Raw genomic sequence first — 22,174 nt, 5'->3', positions numbered from 1 at the left:
GAGAAGTGGTTTCATAACGGTAATCGAGTTAAGACGTTGACACACTACAATTGCCTACTGTCTGCTAGATTGTCTTGGACAAAGTGCACTCATACCCAGTTAGTAAAGCTGGTAAGGCCCTCTCTGTTTTGAAATCTTTGTTAAAAAATAACCAACTAAACCTGTAAAGTTAACGTCCAAGTTGTCTGGTAGTAAGGTTAAGCCTGTGTTATTATGTGTGTCTGAAATCTCTTGAGTGAGTTTAGTTTTATGCCGCACTCAGCTATTCCAGCTATATGGCGGCGCTCTGTAAATAATCGAGTCTGGGCCACTGATCAACAGCATGATCATCGACCTGCGCAATTGGGAACCGATGACATGTGTCAACCAAGTTAGCGAGCCTGACCACCCGATTCCGTTAGTCGCCTCTTACGACAAGCATAGTCGCCTTTTATGGCAATCATGGGTTGCTGAAGGCCTATTCTAGCCCGGACTTTCGAGGGTCCAGAAATCTGGGGTTTCGAGGGGAGGACATCGGTTGAACTCCTTCACGCTAATTTTTGCAAACATGCTCTTGGTGTCGGTAAGCATGTTTCTAGTAATGGAACATTAGCAGATTGAGTTAGATTAAATACGTATGCTGATTATCATATCAGATATTATTGGCGTAAATTGTTGAGGATGTCCGAGGATCGTTTTTATCCAAAACGATTTATTTACTTAGTAGGGAATTAATTTAGCTGGTAGAGTAACGTGGGCTACCTTGCTGATTTCCTATGGGTTTGGTTTGGTTTGATACGGTCAGGATGTTGGTGATATTTCTCTGTTAATATATAGTTTTAAGAATAGACTAAATGACTGTGAGAAACAGCATAGTTTGGTAATATAATCAATCGTCTCAATTGACGTAGTTTAAAATACAAAAATAAGTCACTTATAAATGTTGAATATTATTTAAGTTGCATCAGCCAAGCAACAGTGAAGAAGTATTTACCCTCTCAGATTAAATTCCCTCCCTTTAGGGTGTAATATACGAGTTGTGAATGTCGGTATTTATTGTAAAATGTGTGAAGAAAGGGGAAAAGAAAAAATCACTGTTTGAGTGTACTGCGTACAACGTAATTAGAGATTGTGGTTGCAAATAATCATAATACATACCAACTAGTAATTGTAGATATACCCTTGTAAATTGTCCTTGTTACATCAAAGAAGCTCTTACTTGTAGAAAATGTCACAACACTAGCCTTTTAATTGAATTACTTTGTACAGTTACGCCTTTTCCGCAAAAATGTACTTTCTTGCATATATTTTAAATGGGCCTATGGCATACAAACCGGAATAAAAGAAGAATTAATGAATGATCAACGAGAAAATTATAGAAATATTTAACATGCACTGTGGCTGCAATCTCATAAAACCATTCTTCAGAGGTGCTCTTCACTGTCAGCGGCACCCAGCTGTTCCGTTTGCAAGGAAAAGAAATCGACTCTCCTTTCCACACTGCAGCCCCAAAACAAGGAAAAATATATAAATCAAGGGATTCATAAGAAGTATATTGCTGCATTGTTTCGTATGTTGCTACATTGTTTCGTCATGAATTATAGTGAATTCATACCGAAAATACTCCTTTGGCATCTGTGCCCCCCGATGAGCGAGGAAGCCAACATCCACGAAACCAGGAATCAAACCATCCAAAGTAGTAACCATAGTCATATGTCATGAGCTCTCGTGTAACCTGCAAAACAAATTGACCATGATGTGATGCAGCCTAGTAAAGTACATCTTTAGACATCTCTAAAATGTTAATAATGAAACATATTTATGGATGACAACTTTTGGTATTTTGTAAATGTTTCAGTGAAGATTCTTACACCAAAACAAGAGTTTGTTGGCAACGGATTTTGTGATAATGTGCAGATTATCTTGAACAAGGAAGGTGCTGGATAGCAGGTAACACAAAGATATTTGGATGAAACAAGAAGAACAGTAAGAATAACAAATAGCCAACGGATAATGAAGTCAGATGTAAGTAGAAGTAATAGATTGTTTCATTTATTTAATCCTCAAAAGCAGACAGAAAAGTAATATACCCTCAATCAAGAGTTTGTGACAGAAGATCTTTAGTGACTAAAGTATTACTTAAATGACAGTGTTCGAGATATTTTGAACTTGTGATGGCATCCTATGATACCAGACAGTCTAATAGATTTCTTACTATATGCGTTGGGGTATACAAAGTATTATTAACGCACACTGCGTTGAGGGTCAGTCAGACAGCAAGTAGGTAGATCACTTACTAATCACTTTGCTATATGCAAAAAGGCCATTTACAAGAGTCACCGTTTCCATTATTTAACATACCTTTAAACATTGAAAAACTACACTTTACGCATCTGTGCTGATGGACTGAAAACTGACAGCCATTGTCCAAATTATTCCAAAGCCCAAGAACAAATACATCCATGACATGTATGACCTAATTACAATTATTCACATGACACTAATCTCTATCTTTAATCCTCAACGCCACTTTGTATATTGAATTTAATTACTCCGTAGTCATGCCCTTGGCAGTGTCTGCCATCAGTTGTAACTTCGGGAACAAAAGGCATCACTTCAGGATATGTTTGATATTATTTGAAAACTTTTCTTTTCTCAGTTATGATCCGAAAACGAAACAAAATGATTAAGGACAGGTAGGAGGACGGACGTGCAGACAGACAAGACATTAACTATACCCCCCCTCCCCCCATCCCCACTCCCCACACACACACCCTCCCCACACCCCCAAGTAAGTAAGTAGGTGAGTGCTGTGAGTTGGATGCTGAACCATGTTTATATAAAATCTTGCCATAATCTGTCAGAAAGCTCTTGACACTTTAACATTACATCTGATAAAACACTCGTAGACAAGAGAAACAAATTTAGAATGCGTCAATGCTTTAAAACTTAATATATTAGTTTCGTAAACTTTACACAAAAATAAAGTCTCAAATGAACCCACCTTCTCTTCTGTGATATCATTTCCATCTTTGAGTAGCAGGACGCTCTTGTCGTTACCTCGGATGAATGCCACAGAATCTGGGTCCGCGTACACTCTCAGGTTCACATCTGTTCCGGGTTTCACGCTTCGCTGATCAAACTCCACACGCACCTGTAAGACAATTAATGTTGTTTATTAATGTTAACAATCTTCTGATAGGTACAACATTAAGAACAATGTGGCCAGTGACAAGGTCATACATATGGTCCGTAGTTTTCATTGGTAATGACTGAGGAGATTATTATATGTCAGTGAATATTTAGAGTCAACAAATAAATATACTTAGTGGGATATATCTCTATGTTCTTAAGAAATAAAGATAATTGATGAACATCACGTCTTTTATTGTATATGATGCGACATATGACTTCTCTATAGATTCGTATATCGTTGTCAAGCAAGAGTGAAATAACATAGAATAGATTTATCCTCTTGTACAGTCCTTGTGATTATAGCATAGTTTGTCCAGTGACTGATTTCAATAGCCAATCCAACAATCATAAAATACGAAGAAACACTGCAAACTTGCTAAAAACGTTGTCATACATTGTTGTCAAATGTTCCATCCACTTTTACTGAGATAGCATCAGCGACAATTTCACCATCTATAGTTTGGTAGTACCCAACAATCTGAGGGTTGGGAGCCATCTCGGCTGTCATACGGATAGCGAAGACGTTGCTGGTTGATGGAGTAGGGAGAGACACGTCCTGTACAGCAACAATGCGTCCTCGAGACAACACCTGCAATGCATTCATAGGTATGAGTAGTGTGTGTTTCATTTTCTCAATAAAGTATTCTATATTTAATGGAAACATAGATTGTGGTGAAACATAGACAAGTGACTGTTTTATGCTATCTTTATACATTAAATATGTCAATAATAACAACACTGCTTGTTGCACAGAACTATGTTCATCAGCAGTCAGTAACAGATACGGATATTATTGTCCTCTCGTTGCATGTACCTGTAAATCAATACTTATACAATTAAGTGTATTATTGTACATAAACGCTGTAAAAATAGTATGTATACTATACTATATAGTTCATGTACTGAGCATGCGCATACATGCATAATTTGAGCTGTCTCCATATCTAAAATTATTACAGACATTTCTTTCCATATCATGACAAATTTTGGTGCGTTTATCGTCAACTGCGCAATTCTAATGGAAATTTTAATTGATGTTAGCTGCTCCACTATATGCGTTAGCAATATACCTGGTAGGTGAAATCAGTTATTGGTTTTGTGGATCTCAACTGGAATTCCATGTTGTCTCCGACCTGATAAGAGATCAAGAAAATGGTCTTAAAAGATAGAAATTGTCATATTTTATCAATACACGTACGTACAACTGAATAGACATTTCTCAAATATAAAATAGACTTCTTTAATGCCAAGGTTGCAAAATTAAACACTTCCATGCTGTTTGTGAAAATAAATTAGTCCATTAAAAAATACTACTACTAAAAACAAGACTTTTAGAGATGTCTTGTTACATTGATGCTGATGAATGATGTTGCAACCTACCCGAGCTTGGGCATCGGGAACTGTGAGCTGAATGTAAGACCCAGAAAGGGAATAACTCTTCCTGACATATTTGTATGAATGAGTGTAAAACCCATCAGCCTGAAACATGACACATTACACACATTACTGTCTGCCTATTGTCACACAGCTTGTAAAATAATAGGGCCTGTATATACATTCGATTACAAATATATTAAATGAACTTTATTATATCCAAATCATGAACTGGACTGATTCTTAGTCAGCATTCAAAGAATAATTCTTCATGGTTTTATGCTTTAAACAATCATTTGATGCAAAACTTGCAAAACAACTTTACAACAGGTTCGGGAACACCTGATCTTTCCGGGTTGACCAAATTGAGAATCTTCGAATGATTGAACTGGTTACGTTGCTGGTTATATATAATAAAAACAAAAATAATTTCGTAACTTCACGGTATGAACCTGTTTGTGCAACTGATATACATTGTCATGTATATGAACGATTTCATCACTGAACTGATTTTACAAAAGTTATCCTCATCATTATGTTAGTCATAAAATGTATAATGGAAGGTCTGAGCATGCGTCCATGCCTTAAGTTTTCTACAAAGAAGAGAAGGTTTTAACAGCTTTCAATATACAAATGTCATTGTCTGTTACAAAGTACGCAACACTGATGTGACAAACAGATCTACAGACCCAGTGAAGTCTTCAAAAACCCATACTGTTGGCATGACAGGAGACATGATCTTGGAACATCAATGTCACCATTACATAGCATGCCGTGAATGTTAGTGAAAGTTGCGGAGAAACACTAACACCCTGGTGAGACATTCATCAGCTGTTCATTTACCTGCAAACTAATGCTTTCTGCATCATTTGGTACGTTTGCTTTAATTTCCGCTAGGCCTGTTTTAGGGTTAAAGCTGACCATGCTGGAAGAGAGCACAACAGTCTCGTAACGGGGATAGTAGCCAGGCCAAGGTCGTTTGAAGTCTGGGTCCACCATAGTAATGGGCGGAAGAGGGCGCGCTGAACCAGATGTTCCATTACCTTCCAACACCATGTCTGGTGTAGGTTTGGGTCTGGTGGTAGTGGTGGTTGTAGTGGTGGATGGAGCTGGTGTGGTGGGCAGGAGCACTTGATAGGTTATTGTAACATTAACCTGTTCCAGATCTTGTGGTGATACAAGTGTATCATCAAGATGGCTTACTTGTAACTGTAACAGAAAACAAATCCTTAAGACATTGGTCAATGAAAAGGTTTGACCTAAATGACTTAAAAATCGGTTCATCTGGAGATAAATATGCTGTAAACGACATGTATACCGTCCTGACTTCCATAGATAAAAACCCATCACTAGTGATTTTCACATTTCGTCTGCTACTGAGTAGCAAAATATGAGCAAATACGATTACGTGAATAACCTAAACCTTGTAGAACATCCGGAAATACCTTGCATGTGGCTACTAGATAATTACGTGACCTTTTCCTTCCTGTTCAAACTTGCATGCATCAGACTTAACTCACCCCACTCAGGTAGGTCAATCCTGGCTTGAAGACATCTGGAGAAACGTCAATGAAGTTCATTTTGTAGCTATGTTCATAAAGTGTCTTGCTCTCTGGCTTGGCACTAAGTGTCTTTTCTGTAAGTGTTTCAGTGACGTTAGTTTCAACCATTATACGACGATACTGCAGGTTAACATCTTCTGCCCGCAAAGGTTTCGTGGAATAGGTATCTCCTTCATAGGCCAGTACACGCAGCTCATCAAGTGAAAAGGCAAAGTCACCCCTGCCATCAACCACCTGAAAGTGCAAGTTGTACGTTAGGATATTATGCATCATATTACAAAATGGTATGTATGCCATGGGCATACACTACATGTTGCCCTGTAGTTGTCAAAATCCACACGCAACAGTTTAGCCCCATTCCAACTGTTGCATTGGTCGTCAGTAAAATATATCAGCGACTTTCCTAAAATAGTTTCATAAATATGACAGATATAATGAACTAAGGAAACATCCAACACAAATGAATACATCTTCCTCCAAATGTCCTTGCCTACTCACCTGGACTCTTTTCCGAATGGATGGGGGGGTTTTCTTGGAGCCAAATTGACCATAATAGTAGGAGAAACGAATATGGACATTGGCGATTCCATCCACACCTTTGCCGTGCGTGTACCTCACAAGAAAGTAATGACAACAGAGTGTGAGAACCACAGAATTCTCAAACATGTGGACCTACTTCACGTATATACATGATCTGGTATTCAGTGGACTAATACACCAAACACGTTACTCAACCGGTTCCGTTTTAAGCGACACATCGAAGGCACGAGAGAAACTAAAACATCATAATCGATGAGGTTGTTAACAGATCTTAAGTGGAATTTAGTGTAGATTTACTGAATAAAAAGATGAATATCAAACAAAAGTGATACAGATTTCAACCTACTTGGCTGTCACAGTGGCCGGCACAGAGGCCATGTCCAAGGTTATGTATGGCGGCAGAACGGTCTTCACCTCAAACTTTGGCAACACTGAAGATAACAGTGGAATTTTTACATACACTATCATCACGTCATCATTACATGCTATCGATATAGGAAACGTTGTCTTGACATTTATATACGTGTACACAGCTAGCACAAATAAACACGTGTACAAATAAGTACTGATCACAACATAGCACCGCTTTCCACATTGGGACATGGACGTACCTAGTATACACAATGTGACAAAGATCAGCAGCTCACAAGACTTTACCCCTGACGAAACTATAAATTACACAGACGTCAGATAATAGTTTTGCCAATTGCATTAATACTTGAATCTAGCCCGTATAGCTTGAAACTCGCCCAAGATATGCTCCGGAGAAGATAAGCATCAAACATATTCTGCACTAAGTCGTGTGTCCATGGAAGCAGCAATATATAAAATTCTGATAAATTTCAAAACAGCAAAAGGCTCTATCTATGACGGTCGTCACAATTTCATTGAAAAGGGCGAAGTGCGAAGATGTTACTTGATTCTACAAAACAAATTACAATACACATAATCTGTCTTACCATATTCTGCAATGGTGATGGTTTTGGTTTCTTTGTATCCCTGAAACAGTAATAATCCAACTTACTGAGGCTGTGGGAATACACATTTGTACACATTTAATACCAAAATGGCATTGTTATAGTTCCTGTTGTAAATAGTTGTTAGTTAATCCTGTTTGGAAATTTCGATAATTACACCAAACCGCTCTTTGGTTCTTGTGTAAGTAACTGGTATTTCCGGGTTAGAAAAATATGGTTTTCAGCATTGTGTTGTGTAGAAATACTGACCCGTCCTTCGGGAGCTAAACGTGCCAGAAGTAGGAGATAAGAACTCATGCTTCCACACTCGTTCTTAACATAGGACAATATCAAACATTTTTGTTACATATTGAATGAGCAATTGTTAAGGTTAGGGACAATTCTGAAAATGTTGATCAATTGCATAAATTGTTTGGAAACTCGTTATACTCATGAGCTCTTATAACAAATCCAAACCCGTGTTGAACTGAAATAATTTAACCAGAAACCCAAAAAATATCAAAACAGGAAACCTTATGAACAAAAGAACGTGTGGGAATTTGAATATCTCAAGGGGCATGTCCCTCTTTCAAATAATCGTTCTATTATCTACGTACCTTGTAGTGAGTGAGTGGATTAGTTTTACGCCGCACTCAGCAATATTCCAGCTATACGGCGGCGGTCTGTACACAATCGAGTTATGAAAATCCATTGATGAGCAGTATGAGCATCGATCTGGGCAACTGGGATCCGATGACATGTCAACCAAGGCAGTAAGCATGACCACCCGATCCCGTTAGTCGCCTCTTACGACAAACATAGTCGCCTTTTGTGCTATTCATAGGTTGTTGAAGGCCTGTTCTACCCCGGACCTTCACGGGCCACGTACCTTGTAATGCCAAGATGATAGTTTATAGTTTTCATGACTATTAAACGATCTCTTCCTGTCATAACAGATATAAATACACGGGTTCACTTTTATCAAAGCACCCCAGTTATTTCACGCATTCTGTTTGGTTTTCTCATAACGTGAGACAGCAAATCTACATAATTAATTTGTTTAGACATCTGTTCTGAAAACGCAGAAAGGACACTACACTAATGACTGGTGACGTTAAGTTTGACTCTTACATCAAGCGTAACTTCTATCTTCCACTCTCCTCGAACGGGATCAGATGACAAGGCGAGGACGCGACTAACAACTCCACTGGGGTCTGTAACTCCAAGCCACTGTTGGATGCGATTCTTGTTTGAATCCTGAAATAAACATTGGCACACATCTAAAACCTAAATATAGTATTGCAGTCATGATGACATCGTTATCAGGTTCATTATTCAAATGAATAACACACCTGGGCCCCGTTTCACAAAACATAAGCCTAAGATCTCGTAAGTTTTCTCGTAGTCATTGTGCGTCCTATACTGTAACACATGAGTTACGGATGCTACGAGAAAAGGTACGAGATCCTAGTCTTACGAGAGCATTTTGAACATGATAAGCCATTATTGTGGCGACAAGAATCACGCTCAGTACTTACATATATGACAATATCCATGGAACCACCACGAACCACTTTCAGGTTAGAATAGATTGCCAGAACCCGAAACCTAACTGTAAACAAACCAGCATCTAGTCGTTACACAATGTCATTTAGAAAGTGGAAAATTGTAACATACAGTGGAAGCTGTCTAAACCGGGATTCGTCGGGACTGAAGAAATAATCCAATTTAGACAACACGCCGGATAGTAGAGCTGATGATATCTATGTTAGAATATATATGACGCGTTCTTTATGTAGTGGGTTTAAAGGTGCAGTTGAGTTTAGGAGATACACATATGTCCCTCACGATGGTTTTCGTGTATTACTTGCATGTGGAGGTTATTCATCTTTAAAAAGTCAAATATCTTAACAGGTCTTTCACGATGTTTTTCATGTATTACTTGCATGTGGAGGTTACTCTTCTTAAAGAAGTAAAGTATCTTAAGATAAAATTATTTCATCTAAAGACTTTGATGCACTATGCAACACATAAACACACATGCATAATTATTTATGTACAGTTCAACGGCTAAGACAAACGTCGCCTGAATCCTTTCGCCTTTTCACTTGATAAATTGTCTGTCTGCATACAGGATTATTCACATTTGGATATCGAAATGATGCAGTCATACTCAACTGTACACAGTAAGCAAAATATTCTTAGTAAATATGAAGATGGGTAAGTACCAATTTGCCCGGGTTTATACATTGCCTTGTCAGTCTGAATGAGGATGGACTTGGACTTCTCTCTCAATTCACAAGTCTCTGACGATGTGAAGTTGAGGCCACCGGTACCGGTGAAGTTGAACTGTAGCTCATTCCATATCCATGGTCGTTTCAAGTCTTTGGGTATCTGTATCAACATCACAGAAAATGGTATTGTATGAAAAAGTCCCAGTTCATATAGCGAGTAGTATTAGGTTACGTGGCATACAGAAAGCTCGATTTAAGAATCTGTATGCTGTAAGATGGCGATATCTAGATAGGTCGCTAAATTCTATTTTACCTGTATCAGAGTATCAAGTTAGATATTATATGAAACATCTGAAACAAAGATAATATAGATGCATATATGCTGGAGGAATTTTCACTTCAATTTGACCATCACCTAGTTTCGTACAATTGTATAATTTAGGACTAACGCTGCACGATGCATCGTATATACTTCTGGAATAAAGTAACTGTGCATTATTGGATGTTATGCCAATTTTAATGCAACAAGACAATAACATGATTTGCGGTGTTTTGCTTAGTCACGGTTAAACCTGTTAACAGGACAATATGGAAATATGGATATGAAACTTGGCATCATGACACACACTATCACAGTATCAAGTGTGTGTCCATCACTAACGTTCACGTAGGCTTGACAACGACGAGTCATAGATGACACTAAGCGATTGAAGAGACCGTGTGGAATGTTGTTTAATGTCGGGACCAAAGCTTGCGCAAATCAGCTGACGTCAACGACTGATCCTAGGCTTAACGTAAACGGCTCTCCATTTCATCTCAAATGTTCCCGATAGGGGACAGTCCGGAGAAACATCTGGCCAGTGGGCTATCGGTGTGTTCTGCTGTCTCGGGAGATCTGAGACAAAGCACGAGCGACATATGAACACCGTCGGGCATTTTCTTGCTGAAGCGTGAAGCAATGTCTCTCTCCTTAAATGAATGGCTGTACATAAAGCTCTATGATCCCTGTACCGCAGACTTGTCAGATTGCCATTGACAATGATAGTTTACCATATCGCTGCTGCCAAAGTCAACTTAGAACAACCTACGCGTCGACACAACGTTCACATCGCCGCCTGTCCTCTCTGCTGAGCTGTCCAGGTGCATCCTTGTCAGTGAGCAAAACACATCTCCTCTACCGCAGACGCCTCGCACGAGGCAGGAGGTGTCTGTCGGTAACGTTGGAGTTGAATGTGACGTATAGCATGCCGTCGGGGTCGGATATTATACTCCCCTAGTAGGTTGTGTAAGTCCTGGAACTGACTGGATATAAGTCAGGAATGATCCGAGCACCCAAACTGCTTCATTTTGGGCCATTCCGGTCTCCAGCATATCCTGTGCGAGGAGACGCTGACTTTTCGTAATCCGTGGCATGACGTAAAAAGTGCAGTTTACATTAAAATCAACATGTTTTCCACAACAATCAGAGGCTAGAGGATAATCAGTCATTTCAATATCATGTGTGTGAAATTCAGGGGTTGCAACGCATGCAAAAATTGAGTAAGTTCATTGTGCACAAAGAGCATGTACCACTTGCGATATGCGACAAAGTGACAATTTCATGCAAAGTGCTTTTGCTACATGGTTAAAGGTTATTTTTAGGACATTTCAGAAAACGTATATTTGATCTGATTACATGTTATGCACAATTATGTTTCCCTAAGTAAGTTTATAGATGGAAAGCCTTTACTTCTTACCTGGAAATCAACTGTTTCTGGCTGACCTGAAAAAAAGCAACAAAAGTGCAACCAAAGTCCATTATCAACGACGTTAGAAAGTGGAAGTTAGTGGAAAGTAAGTACTGGGTAACATATCCACAGTATTAAGGTGGTCGTGGAAGACCAGACAGCTCCTTATATATTATCGAAAGTGGAGTTACACATTTGAACTATACATGGTTGTTGAGCTCGAAAGACACTTTCATTTATTTGATAAAACGAATCATTTAGCTCAGAGATGGTATAATTAACTGCACTGCACCAGTCGAAAGAGCTTTCGACTGAGAGTACTATGCTATGCTACTATGTTGTTCAACCCAATGTCCAGATTTTGTTTCCTGCAGTTTGGCTATTACAGATATTATTTGAAAATATGAGAAACTTGTTTAGGAATATCAAGCGCAAACTGGGTGAGTGTACATTTACACCATTTACACATTTATGCCATTTAACATTCTCTTATCCCTTAAAACGTCAACAGGAGTATGACACGTAAGCGCTTAATAATACAACAGTAACGCTAACTGTAAAATAGATGAACAACTTCAGAATTTGAATGACTCACCCTGACCTTAGGGTGTGTCATTCCAAATCATTGTATTTCAACTGTGTTTTCAACTGTGTTAGAGCATTTCAACTGCATAGACCCATACAATTCACCTAACAAAACATTGGGCCAGTGATTCTGAAGCTAAAGGAATGTTTGCACAAAAGTCTCACACTCGTACAGTGTAAATACTAAAGAGTTTGATGTGGATCTTAGGCAAATATAAGATCTGGTGCAGAGCTCCCTTTGAGCAAGCTGACAAGCACCATGTCCAATCTACATCTACTTAAGTGCCATAGTAACCCGTTTGCAATGACTCAAGGCTAGCAAATTGTGCACACAAGATATACAGTTAAATACGAGCATAAGCTGGGCAGAGGAACTGATATTCAAACAAAGTACAAGTGCTTTTTACACAAATTAATGTAATTTGAAGCCAAGATCTGCGAAATTACGTTCCTTCTTTCAGAAGTTGGAACTACAATACCGATCACAGTTTGTGGATAACGTCGCGCTCACTATATAAAAGAAGTTGTCATCCATAAAGGGCTCTCAACAAAAAAGAATAGATTTGCTGCATAAATTGATCTTACAGACTGTATTATGAAAAGAAGTACAGTAATCCTAGGCTAGTTATTATCTCAGCCTGTCATGTATACATCTCGCGAATACAGTCATCTAAAATTTCAAATGTTACAACATACTAACTGGGTAAAGTGAATGAAATATTAATGGGATATGATTACACATGCACGAAGTGGTTACTGCCCGTATTATATCGTAAATCTCCATGGATACGTCTCATCTTACTGTGAGAGATCATGAAGGATCTCTCTTTGCTCCAGAGAAGGGTGCCTGAATGGATGTGTCCCAACTTACAGTGTATGAAGGATCTCCCGAAGATCTGAAGGACGGCATCAGAATGGGTGCATCCTCACTATCCATGTATAAAGGGTCTCCCTTTGCTCTACATGACGGCGTCAGAATGGGTTCATCCTCACTTCCCATGTATGAAGGACCTCCCTTTGCTCTACATGACGGCGTCAGAATGGGTTCATCCTCACTATCCATGTATAAAGGGTCTCCCTTTGCTCTACATGACGGCGTCAGAATGGGTTCATCCTCACTTCCCATGTATGAAGGACCTCCCTTTGCTCTACATGACGGCGTCAGAATGGGTTCATCCTCACTATCTATGTATGAAGGGTCTCTCTTTGCTCTACATGACGGCGTCAGAATGGGTTCATCCTCACTACCCATGTATGAAGGATCTCCCTTTGCTCTACAAGACGGCGTCAGAATCGGTTCATCCTCACTACCCATGTATGAAGGATCTCCCTTTGCTCTACATGACGGCGTCAGAATGGATACGTCTCCACTTACTATGTATGAAGAATGCCCCTTAATGTATGAACGGATATGTCCCAACTTACAATGTATGAAGGGTCTCCCCATGCTCTGAAGGACGGCGTCAGAATGAATACTTACCCACATACTATGTATGAACCAGCTCCTTTCGCTCGGCAGGACGGAGTCTGAATGGATACGTCCCCAATTACTATATATGAACTTACTATGTATGTATGTATGTATGTATGTATGTATGTATGTATGTATGTATGTATGTATGTATGTATGTATGTATGTATGTATGTATGTATGTATGTATGTATGTATGTATGCATGCATGTATGTATGTAGGTGTGTATGTGTGTGTGTGTGTATGTATGTGTGTGTGTGCATGGATGGATGGATGGATGGATGGCATGAATGCATATTATGTTGTGGTTTACAGGTGGACATCTAAAATGCATTATTATACTTCTGCTCTTCCCTCAGACGTACCGTATTCCGAAGGCTGGCATCAACAGTGGATAGGGGTCGAATTTGATCTGTGCAAAGTATATTGCAGAAGAATGGCGCAGGTGTAGGAAAGCCAGCAGTTCAAACCCGAGTAATACCCTTGCTGTTCTGTGGATAATGACGTCTGCAGTTGATTCGGGACCCGTTCATCCAGCGCGAAGTGCTTTTCTGTACTCGGCACGAATGCATGGATGCACAGGGGTACCCACTTGTCCTGTATGGTATAGCACCAACACAACTTAACCTGTATGAAGGACCTGGTTGCACTGGGTTCATGGCAACCGTTTACCCTTTTCTAAGAGGTCTGTCAGCACGAATGCATTTGAGTGATCTATATCAGCAACGTACCCTGTGTGAAGGACTTCGTTGTACTCTGTATTATGGTGTCTGACGTACGGTTGACAAGAGCAATCTGGATTGACACTGGCTGTGTTGCATTCAGAATATGTACTCGGATAGGTGACGGCAGTCCCCGGGAGATCTTTTTGGCAAAGGTGATTATGTATGTTCCTGGAGAGCTGTAAATGAAAAACAGTAAAGCTGTTGACGTCTAAATTCTTAGAAATGGGAAAACTTTAACGTTCCTTTTCACTGGAGATGTAAAGAGATCACATGAAGGCAGCTAGCTTTTCGTTTTTGCATAAAGATCGATTTAACTTCTGGGTGGTTGGACATGAAGACATAGCTTTTGCCACCGTATGTGACGTGCCTATTCATAACCAGCCGAGGTATTGCGTGATCCACACTAACCATTGCAAGACAAATGGGGGCGACGCACGTTTGTCAGACAAGTGTCATCAACGGTCAAGATCCAGTGGAATCAAACATGACGTTTTCGGATGCTTAGGACGATGGCTAAACGTTTCAGTTATCTCTACAGTACCAGACACGTTACACGATGGAGTGGAAGATATAGATATCGTGCTGCCATGGTCATGCTTGACCTCATACGAGTTGTCAAGCTGTATCTACAAACACCAAGTAAACTGAAATGTACTGACATGGCGCGTAGTCGTGATAGTAAGAGTAATCTTTGGCACAGAACATATTGTAAAATTTAGGCACGGTGAAATCTAAGTCACTGCTACTGTCAGTTTATGAATGATATACTTAACTAAATGAGAAGCTTTATACCCACTTAACTTGGAAATAAGTTAATAAAGGTTGCTGTTGTCAGTTTGTTCTGCTCTTTAGTACTGCCAGTGCTTATTTTCGTATGTGATCTGGCTGTTTCAAAAACTAATCACACGCTAAATAAAACAATACTATTTTTATCGCATTTTTATATTCTTGTGTGCCCTGGTGAGACATGGTATTTGTGTATATTGACCAATGTGATGGCCGCATAATTCTTACTCTTTACCCTAGTAACCGAGTCTAAATGTCCATGTAACAATGCGCACATTTTGAGTTTGTATTCAGATGTTCATAGACTTAGATTTATAAAACATAAAGACACTGATGCAAGTACTTTCGACATCAACTATTTGTGTCATAATCCCAAGTGCGGGTTTAAGGTTCGACATTTGCTCCAGTGAGTGACCTTTGCCCAACTACGATTGTATTCTCTTTTCATCGTGACACGAAAGGAAATTATGGGTGGTGGTTTAGGTGAGATGTAGGTTTATGTCCTGTCACTGGAAATTTCAAGCGACAACATGCATTTAATACTCGCAGTACATACACAAGTCTAGTATCAGCATTCAAAATCGTATTTCCGCTGTGTATATTTGCGCGTATTGCCGAAGTAGCAGTTGGGATCGGTCAAATTGCTGCACTTAATTGACTTGACACAGCTATCTGCACGGCCGAAGCTGTATTTCAACAGTGATAGGGTATCCATTTAAAAACAAAGAACTGTTTTACCGGATTGAAACCAGTAAGGAAGCACTTATTGTAATTTCAATTTGTTTGTGAACACAATAGATTCTTTTTATAAGATGAACTGATCTCCAAATTTTACAATCGTATACCTAGAGTACACCATGTCTCAAAAGACAATGTAAACTGTAAATGGGCAGGGGTTTCTTAATGGGGAAGTATACGCAAAATATCCCATTTGTTCTTAAATTTTAAGTGGTTAATACCGATACTTGAATACATACCCCCTTTTCCTTACACTGAAAGCATAGCCATCAATATATTTGCTGAATGCTGAAATGTTACGATGTAATGTGTCATTTCGTACCATGTGAAATCTGAGCCTGGCTTTGTTTACATTTCAAACAAATGGTCCTTTCCCAGCGCGGCACACGTCTGATATATTTCGCTAGATTTCACTGAGACACTTGGTGACAAAGACCGTTTGTCATTTTCCTTTCAGGACTTCATGATTTCAGGACATAAGAACCACACCTATATCCGCACTACGTGAAATGGGTCAAATAAGGCCTAACAACGTCATTTGTTTATCAGTTTGGTTCCAACGACGTCATTTTGCAAGGGACATGTGCCATATGCGTTTACTATGGGCATAGATCTCCATGTGACCTTACAATTTCACGAAATTAAATCATTCATACTTACTATTGTTTGATATATTCGTAAGTTTATTTGATTAAACAAAAAAAAAAGAATCGAAATTTGTCAGTGTCAAGTTTTCAATCTCGCTGAGAATAATGCGATTTTATAAACTTGATGGACGCCATTGTTCCTCTACATTCTACTAATGTCTACTGCAGTTAAACTGTTTTTGTATAGTTTTTTAAGATGACGTATCCCTTACTTTTGGCGTGGTTTGCAAATTGAGTTTGGCTATTTAAACACCATTTCCGACTCACTGTTTTCAAATAAATAAATTAAATTGTTGTTTACGAGCTGTAAATACCCAAAACATTCACAAGCAATAACTCAACACTGGACTGTTCTTTGTAGCATGTTTCGAGATATTTCCAGCTCTGCTTTGAAGACGATCAGAATTTCAGAATGAATGAACAAATGAATGAATATCACCAGTAGAAATGCTACTGTCAAACGGCTCAGCTATTCGGGACGGGATTGACGGACGTGCGGACGGGCATGGTGATCGCCACGTTCTTTTTTTCAAAACCGGGGGAATTGATATCAAAGATGAACACCAAAGCAATGTTTATGTTTCACAAAAGTTATATAATCTTAGTTCAAGAATAACATAGTTGTGGTGTGTTGCTGATTGTAAAATGAAATAGTAGTGTCGTTTTAACTTCTCTCAACTTGAATATTCACATATTTCACGATGAGTAGGGAATGTCAACCAACCGTGGGTTACACGCATGATTTTCGGGCGTGTCAAGAAACAGCATGACCTGTCATCCAAAGGTAAGGGAGCCGCTCTTGCCCCAGGATATGCATACACATTCATTTTAATATTCATCTTTAAAGAAACATCATTCTATACGACTGGTAATAACAAGGCGAGCGAAGTGGACACGAACTGCATCGGAGCCACGGCCATATTGAAAGCATGGGAAAAGCAGTAGTCAATGAATAACATCTACGTCCATGAGTGTGTCGAGCTACTACCACCTCAAGCCTCACGTAAAGAGAGTTCATACGCCAAACACCAGTGGGTACATTAGTACAGTGAAGGGACTCTCGTTTTACCGGACGCTTGTGTTCACTGATGCGCGATAGTCTCTTACACAATTGAGGATAACTTTTAGTCTGTCTCGGATGGGAGCGGGATTGGGACAGACTTGAGTGAGTTGTCTTACTTCACTTTGCCGGACAGCTGATATGATGGTAATGACAGAACATCACCGACGGTGTTGGTGGGTGTAGAACAACCTGTCTTACAACAATTCAAATGAACTTGTTCTCTTTCTGTGTTCTTAACCCTAAGCTTGTGACCTAGATAGATTAAGTGGTTGCAAGTGTTTGTCTTCCCTTGAATTTGGAATGAAATGAATGTTAGCCTGTGCGTTTGCCATTTTGCAAACACATTTTTAGACTGTCTCATGTACGGGATTACACACACAGAGACACACACACACAGACACAGACACAGACACACACACATGTTATATATTTTGGATTGACTGAGTTGTTTCACACCGCACTCAGCAGAACTACAGCTATATAGTGGCGGTATGTACCTTATCGGCTTTGGACCAGAAAATACAATGACCACTGTTATGAGTATCGGGATTCGATGACATATGTCAGCCAAGTCAATGAGTCTGACCACTCGATTCCGTTAGTTGGCTCTTACGACAAGCATGGGTTACTGAAGATCACTTGTTACCCGGATTATACATTCTAAGTCAAGTGCACGTTTTCGTACTTTTGTTAGCTTGAGTCCCATAAGGGATTGGAACCCACACCCTCAGGCTCAGGCACCTAATACCCAGAACACAAACTCAGCGATCTAACCCGTGGCTTCCACAAAAATGGAAGTGTGACAAATGCAGCCGGTGTAAATCACGTACTCCCACGACTAATGATTCCTGTGAAAACACCATTGAGATAGTAGTCAGATGTCATATTTGGGAGTACACTTTCTTGGGGTAAGTAAAGTATAGATTCCACTCTGAAAAACCCTAAGAAAACTTAAAGCAAGTAGTAGTAAGGATGCTTCGGAAGGGAGAAGATAAGTTCCGTCACAGACAGACAACGTCCCGCAGAGGTATTTCGTATGTTTTCACGTAAATCATAACACTGTCATAAGCTTGAGTGAGCCGTCGATTGGCGATTATCCAGGAATTCAACCAATCTGGATTGAGTAGAGCAAATCGCGGGAAATCACTTCAATATATTTCCCTGCCATATGTATTGTACAAACATCATCAGATAGCCAATTCTATATGTCATATCACAGAGAGAGAGAGAGAGAGAGATCGAGACACACACACACACACACACACACACACACACACACACACACACACACACACACACACACACACACACACACACACACACACACACACACACGAGTGTATCCAAAATATAACACGCACACACACATACATATGTATTTTGGATTGCACATTTTAAGCGTACGAGTGAGTCGGACCTGCCTTCATACTTTTGGACGATTACACACAACAATATGAAACCTAAGGTTATTACAGGAGGCCCATGATATTGCTGTGTGTCTTTTTCTGTCCTAAATAACTGGAAGTGGAGTACGACTGCACCAGCCTACGGAGTCCATCCAGAATGTCATGCCTGCAGCACACACCTTCCATCATGGTACAAGAAGATAGGTTCTTCCATTTCAGCTGATCATAAACCAAATCATAATTTAACTCCTGCTGTAGCGGCTGGAATCCTGAAATCTATCTCCTTGTCAACGCCATGTCTACGGGCACGACGATCTTGAGTCACAGGTGAAAGCTCTGACCATTTATTTAACCTCATCTCCAACCCATGCCACCCGCCTGTGATGTCTGATCAGAGGAATGCATGCCTTCCGCTGACACCAGACTAGCCTCTCGGAGACGAATACGCAGTGTCTGAGTGGACTTTGTACGTGTTGTGACAGTAACGACATTATGCCATCTTCTCGAATAGATTTCTGATGTACTGGTATATGCACTTGCAAGTTATATGTGCGGGTACATAAACCTCTTTCTGGGAAATATATGATTCAAAGGTAACTTCAAAATGATTTAAATAACAATCACATGTAGATAGACGTACCAAGGCGTCCAGTAGACACCACAGAGTCCACAATCAGTACCACTACCAATACAGCTTTTAATATTTGCATGCATGTAGGGTATTTCGTAAGTCTTACTGTCACGCCGCCGGGACTGTGTCCAACAAACTATTACCAGTATGGGCCAATAGAGCATTATGCACGTTCTTACATCTACTAAACAGGGTCTCAGTTTACGTCGGGTGTGTATAAGTAACGCTCCTATTATTCTCAGAAAACTTTCTACAGCAGCCATGCGATCGTCTTTCCATAAATCTGTGTCATATGTACACACGGTGAATGTCAATGTACAGTGAAGCCGTACCTTTCATTCCCGACAGCGCCGACAATGACCGCCAGCAACAAGGTCAACCGCAACGTCATCATTACTGAGTCGCCACCATTCACAAATAGTCAGGCCCTGTAAAACCGAACAAAACATTGAAATAAGACCTGGCTGCATGATATTTGGTCATGTATTTGCGGACACGCCTGACACTAAGTAAAAGTATTTCAAAACGAATATGCATAAAAAGGCGAAGACAGGTCAATTTAGTTACTTCGTCTGTGTTACTCATACCTTAATGTACGAGCAAATTGACAACACGTCCTTTCTTATGTCATGGATAGGGTTGAAGAACAGGTTTTATATTGAATTGTTACATCGGGAGAGATCAGAGCTGTTATGCCGGTATGTGATAACTTTGGATGTGTCCGGAAGACGGCTGCGCATGCTCTCTGCTTGTCAGATGCATGGTGGTCTATCGATATAATCTCGATGTTTCGTGATTCAATTTTAGTGAGGAGAACTAGAGCAACATTAAAGATCTAATTCAACCTGTCTTTAGATCGTATGCGCTAATGTTCAGGACAACGAAGAGTCCTTCAAACGTACAATACAGAAAACAAAGCAAACCTATCCATAAATCGAGTTGTAATGTCTGATGTGTGTAATGAAGCCCCATAATTCGTAAGGACAATAGAACGGCGTGTATGTGATCTTTAGTATACATAAACGCCCTTAATGTTTGTCTTTCTTTCTTAATATATGGAAGAATAAAATCACACATCTTAGCCTCCACATACATGCAGGCATCTACGATAAAGGAATATAACATGCTGTATTAGACTGCCATACAGACATATGCAGAGAACAGGGGTGACAGCTATATATTGTGTGGTCATAGACTTGGTTTCACAGTGCATCCCCCGCCGTGAGCCAGAGTGGTTATGTGACTGTACTATGAATGCGGACGTTGGGAGTTGGCATGAATCACGTTGACAAGTAACCCAACTTCGACTGCCTCGGGTGAGACAGACGTGTTAATGTTGTTTAGAGTACTTGGAATAGGCGTAACGTTAACATTCTCTTAAAAGTTTTGTATTCTGAAATGTATTAGTGGATTTTCTCAGGATATCTATACTTGTAGTTGAGACAAGTCACATTGTGTAATAATGACATCAAATCTAAATTAATAGTTGGTGTCAGAAATATCATTAACACATCTGTACGTTTACACAAGTACGGTTATGTTGCGTACATGGCTATGTGTTAAGTAAGTCACGCCACCAAGAATTTCATCTTACTTTTGTATGAACCGTAGGGGAGGGCAGAGTGAACGACTGAGATTCACCTACCTGTTGTTTGTTCACAGGAGACGGCGGATTTTGTCCTGGCTATGTAAGAGCGTCAACAGGTAACAGCTAACAGGCAAGGACTTTTATTTAGTCCATCACGTGACACGGGCCCAGCTGCGTGACGCGAGTCCTGCACGTCACGGCTTGGCGAGCAGGTCCGTCTGCAGCAGCTGAATTGTACGTGTTATGAAAAAAACATTATTTGTCTCCCTGTAGAGACATTTAAGAAGAACACCTTAAGACATACTTTGTGTAGTCTTTGCCGCTTAGAATATAAATACGAATATAAGATATTTCCAGTGTTATTGAACTGAACAAAAGGAAATACGATAAGTAATATATTACACACAGTTCAGACAGAAGAAGACAGTCACTCTTATGAAGGAAGGGCGGGTGTACCCTTTTTAGGTCATGTCAGCACTGAATCTGGGTGAACCATGCATACAATAGACTTCGCTTTTTCACCCAAATGAGTTTGGGTGGGGACCTGAAAACAGTTATCTATGGCGTGGTCATTTCATATTTTCATGAAATATGCATTTTGCTGAAGCGATAAACATCATACCTTAAGATATGATCACATTGTGAATAATCCGGTTGAAGGTCGCCAGTCAGGTGAATGAGGACGATGCAAGGGAATAAAGTTAGCAGCACGTACTTCTCACCATACGTCAGTGCTTAACTAGTATACATCAGCACATTCTTTTTCTTTCACTTGATGTTTGTATTGTACGTACCGAACCACTGAGCCGATCCTCGGCCTGATTGTAGTCACGTGAAAACCTTGGATCTTTCTTTTTTCGTTAACTCATTTCAAGTAATGAGAACTACAGATGACAAGTCTATAAATCGTGTCCATTATTAAATAACCAGCATTTTGTGATAAGTATTTACCAAACAGATCTTTTT

General features: G+C 39.8%; 1 protein-coding gene across 1 annotated transcript in view; it reads right to left on the bottom strand.

Moving 5' to 3' along the window:
- LOC137274184 (CD109 antigen-like) overlaps positions 1 to 21,387 on the bottom strand; it is a 38,569-nt gene extending 17,182 nt beyond the window's left edge. The window contains exons 1-17 of the mRNA XM_067807228.1: positions 21,266 to 21,387; positions 19,953 to 20,048; positions 14,356 to 14,525; positions 11,577 to 11,602; positions 9,835 to 10,000; positions 9,145 to 9,218; positions 8,738 to 8,863; positions 7,610 to 7,649; positions 6,997 to 7,081; positions 6,609 to 6,723; positions 6,069 to 6,344; positions 5,392 to 5,757; positions 4,555 to 4,653; positions 4,245 to 4,307; positions 3,569 to 3,763; positions 2,984 to 3,133; positions 1,595 to 1,714 (exon numbers count right to left, since the gene is read on the bottom strand). Coding sequence (XP_067663329.1) covers positions 1,595 to 1,714; positions 2,984 to 3,133; positions 3,569 to 3,763; positions 4,245 to 4,307; positions 4,555 to 4,653; positions 5,392 to 5,757; positions 6,069 to 6,344; positions 6,609 to 6,723; positions 6,997 to 7,081; positions 7,610 to 7,649; positions 8,738 to 8,863; positions 9,145 to 9,218; positions 9,835 to 10,000; positions 11,577 to 11,602; positions 14,356 to 14,525; positions 19,953 to 20,014 — 2,133 coding nt within the window. The 5' untranslated portion in view covers positions 20,015 to 20,048; positions 21,266 to 21,387. The remainder of the gene's footprint in view (positions 1 to 1,594; positions 1,715 to 2,983; positions 3,134 to 3,568; positions 3,764 to 4,244; positions 4,308 to 4,554; positions 4,654 to 5,391; positions 5,758 to 6,068; positions 6,345 to 6,608; positions 6,724 to 6,996; positions 7,082 to 7,609; positions 7,650 to 8,737; positions 8,864 to 9,144; positions 9,219 to 9,834; positions 10,001 to 11,576; positions 11,603 to 14,355; positions 14,526 to 19,952; positions 20,049 to 21,265) is intronic.
- Between the last annotated feature and the right edge of the window lie 787 nt (positions 21,388 to 22,174).

The sequence above is a fragment of the Haliotis asinina genome, chromosome 2 (genome assembly GCF_037392515.1).
Source record: "Haliotis asinina isolate JCU_RB_2024 chromosome 2, JCU_Hal_asi_v2, whole genome shotgun sequence".
In the NCBI taxonomy this organism is placed as follows: Eukaryota; Metazoa; Mollusca; class Gastropoda; order Lepetellida; family Haliotidae; genus Haliotis; species Haliotis asinina.
This window is presented reverse-complemented; position numbering and strand designations above follow the sequence as displayed.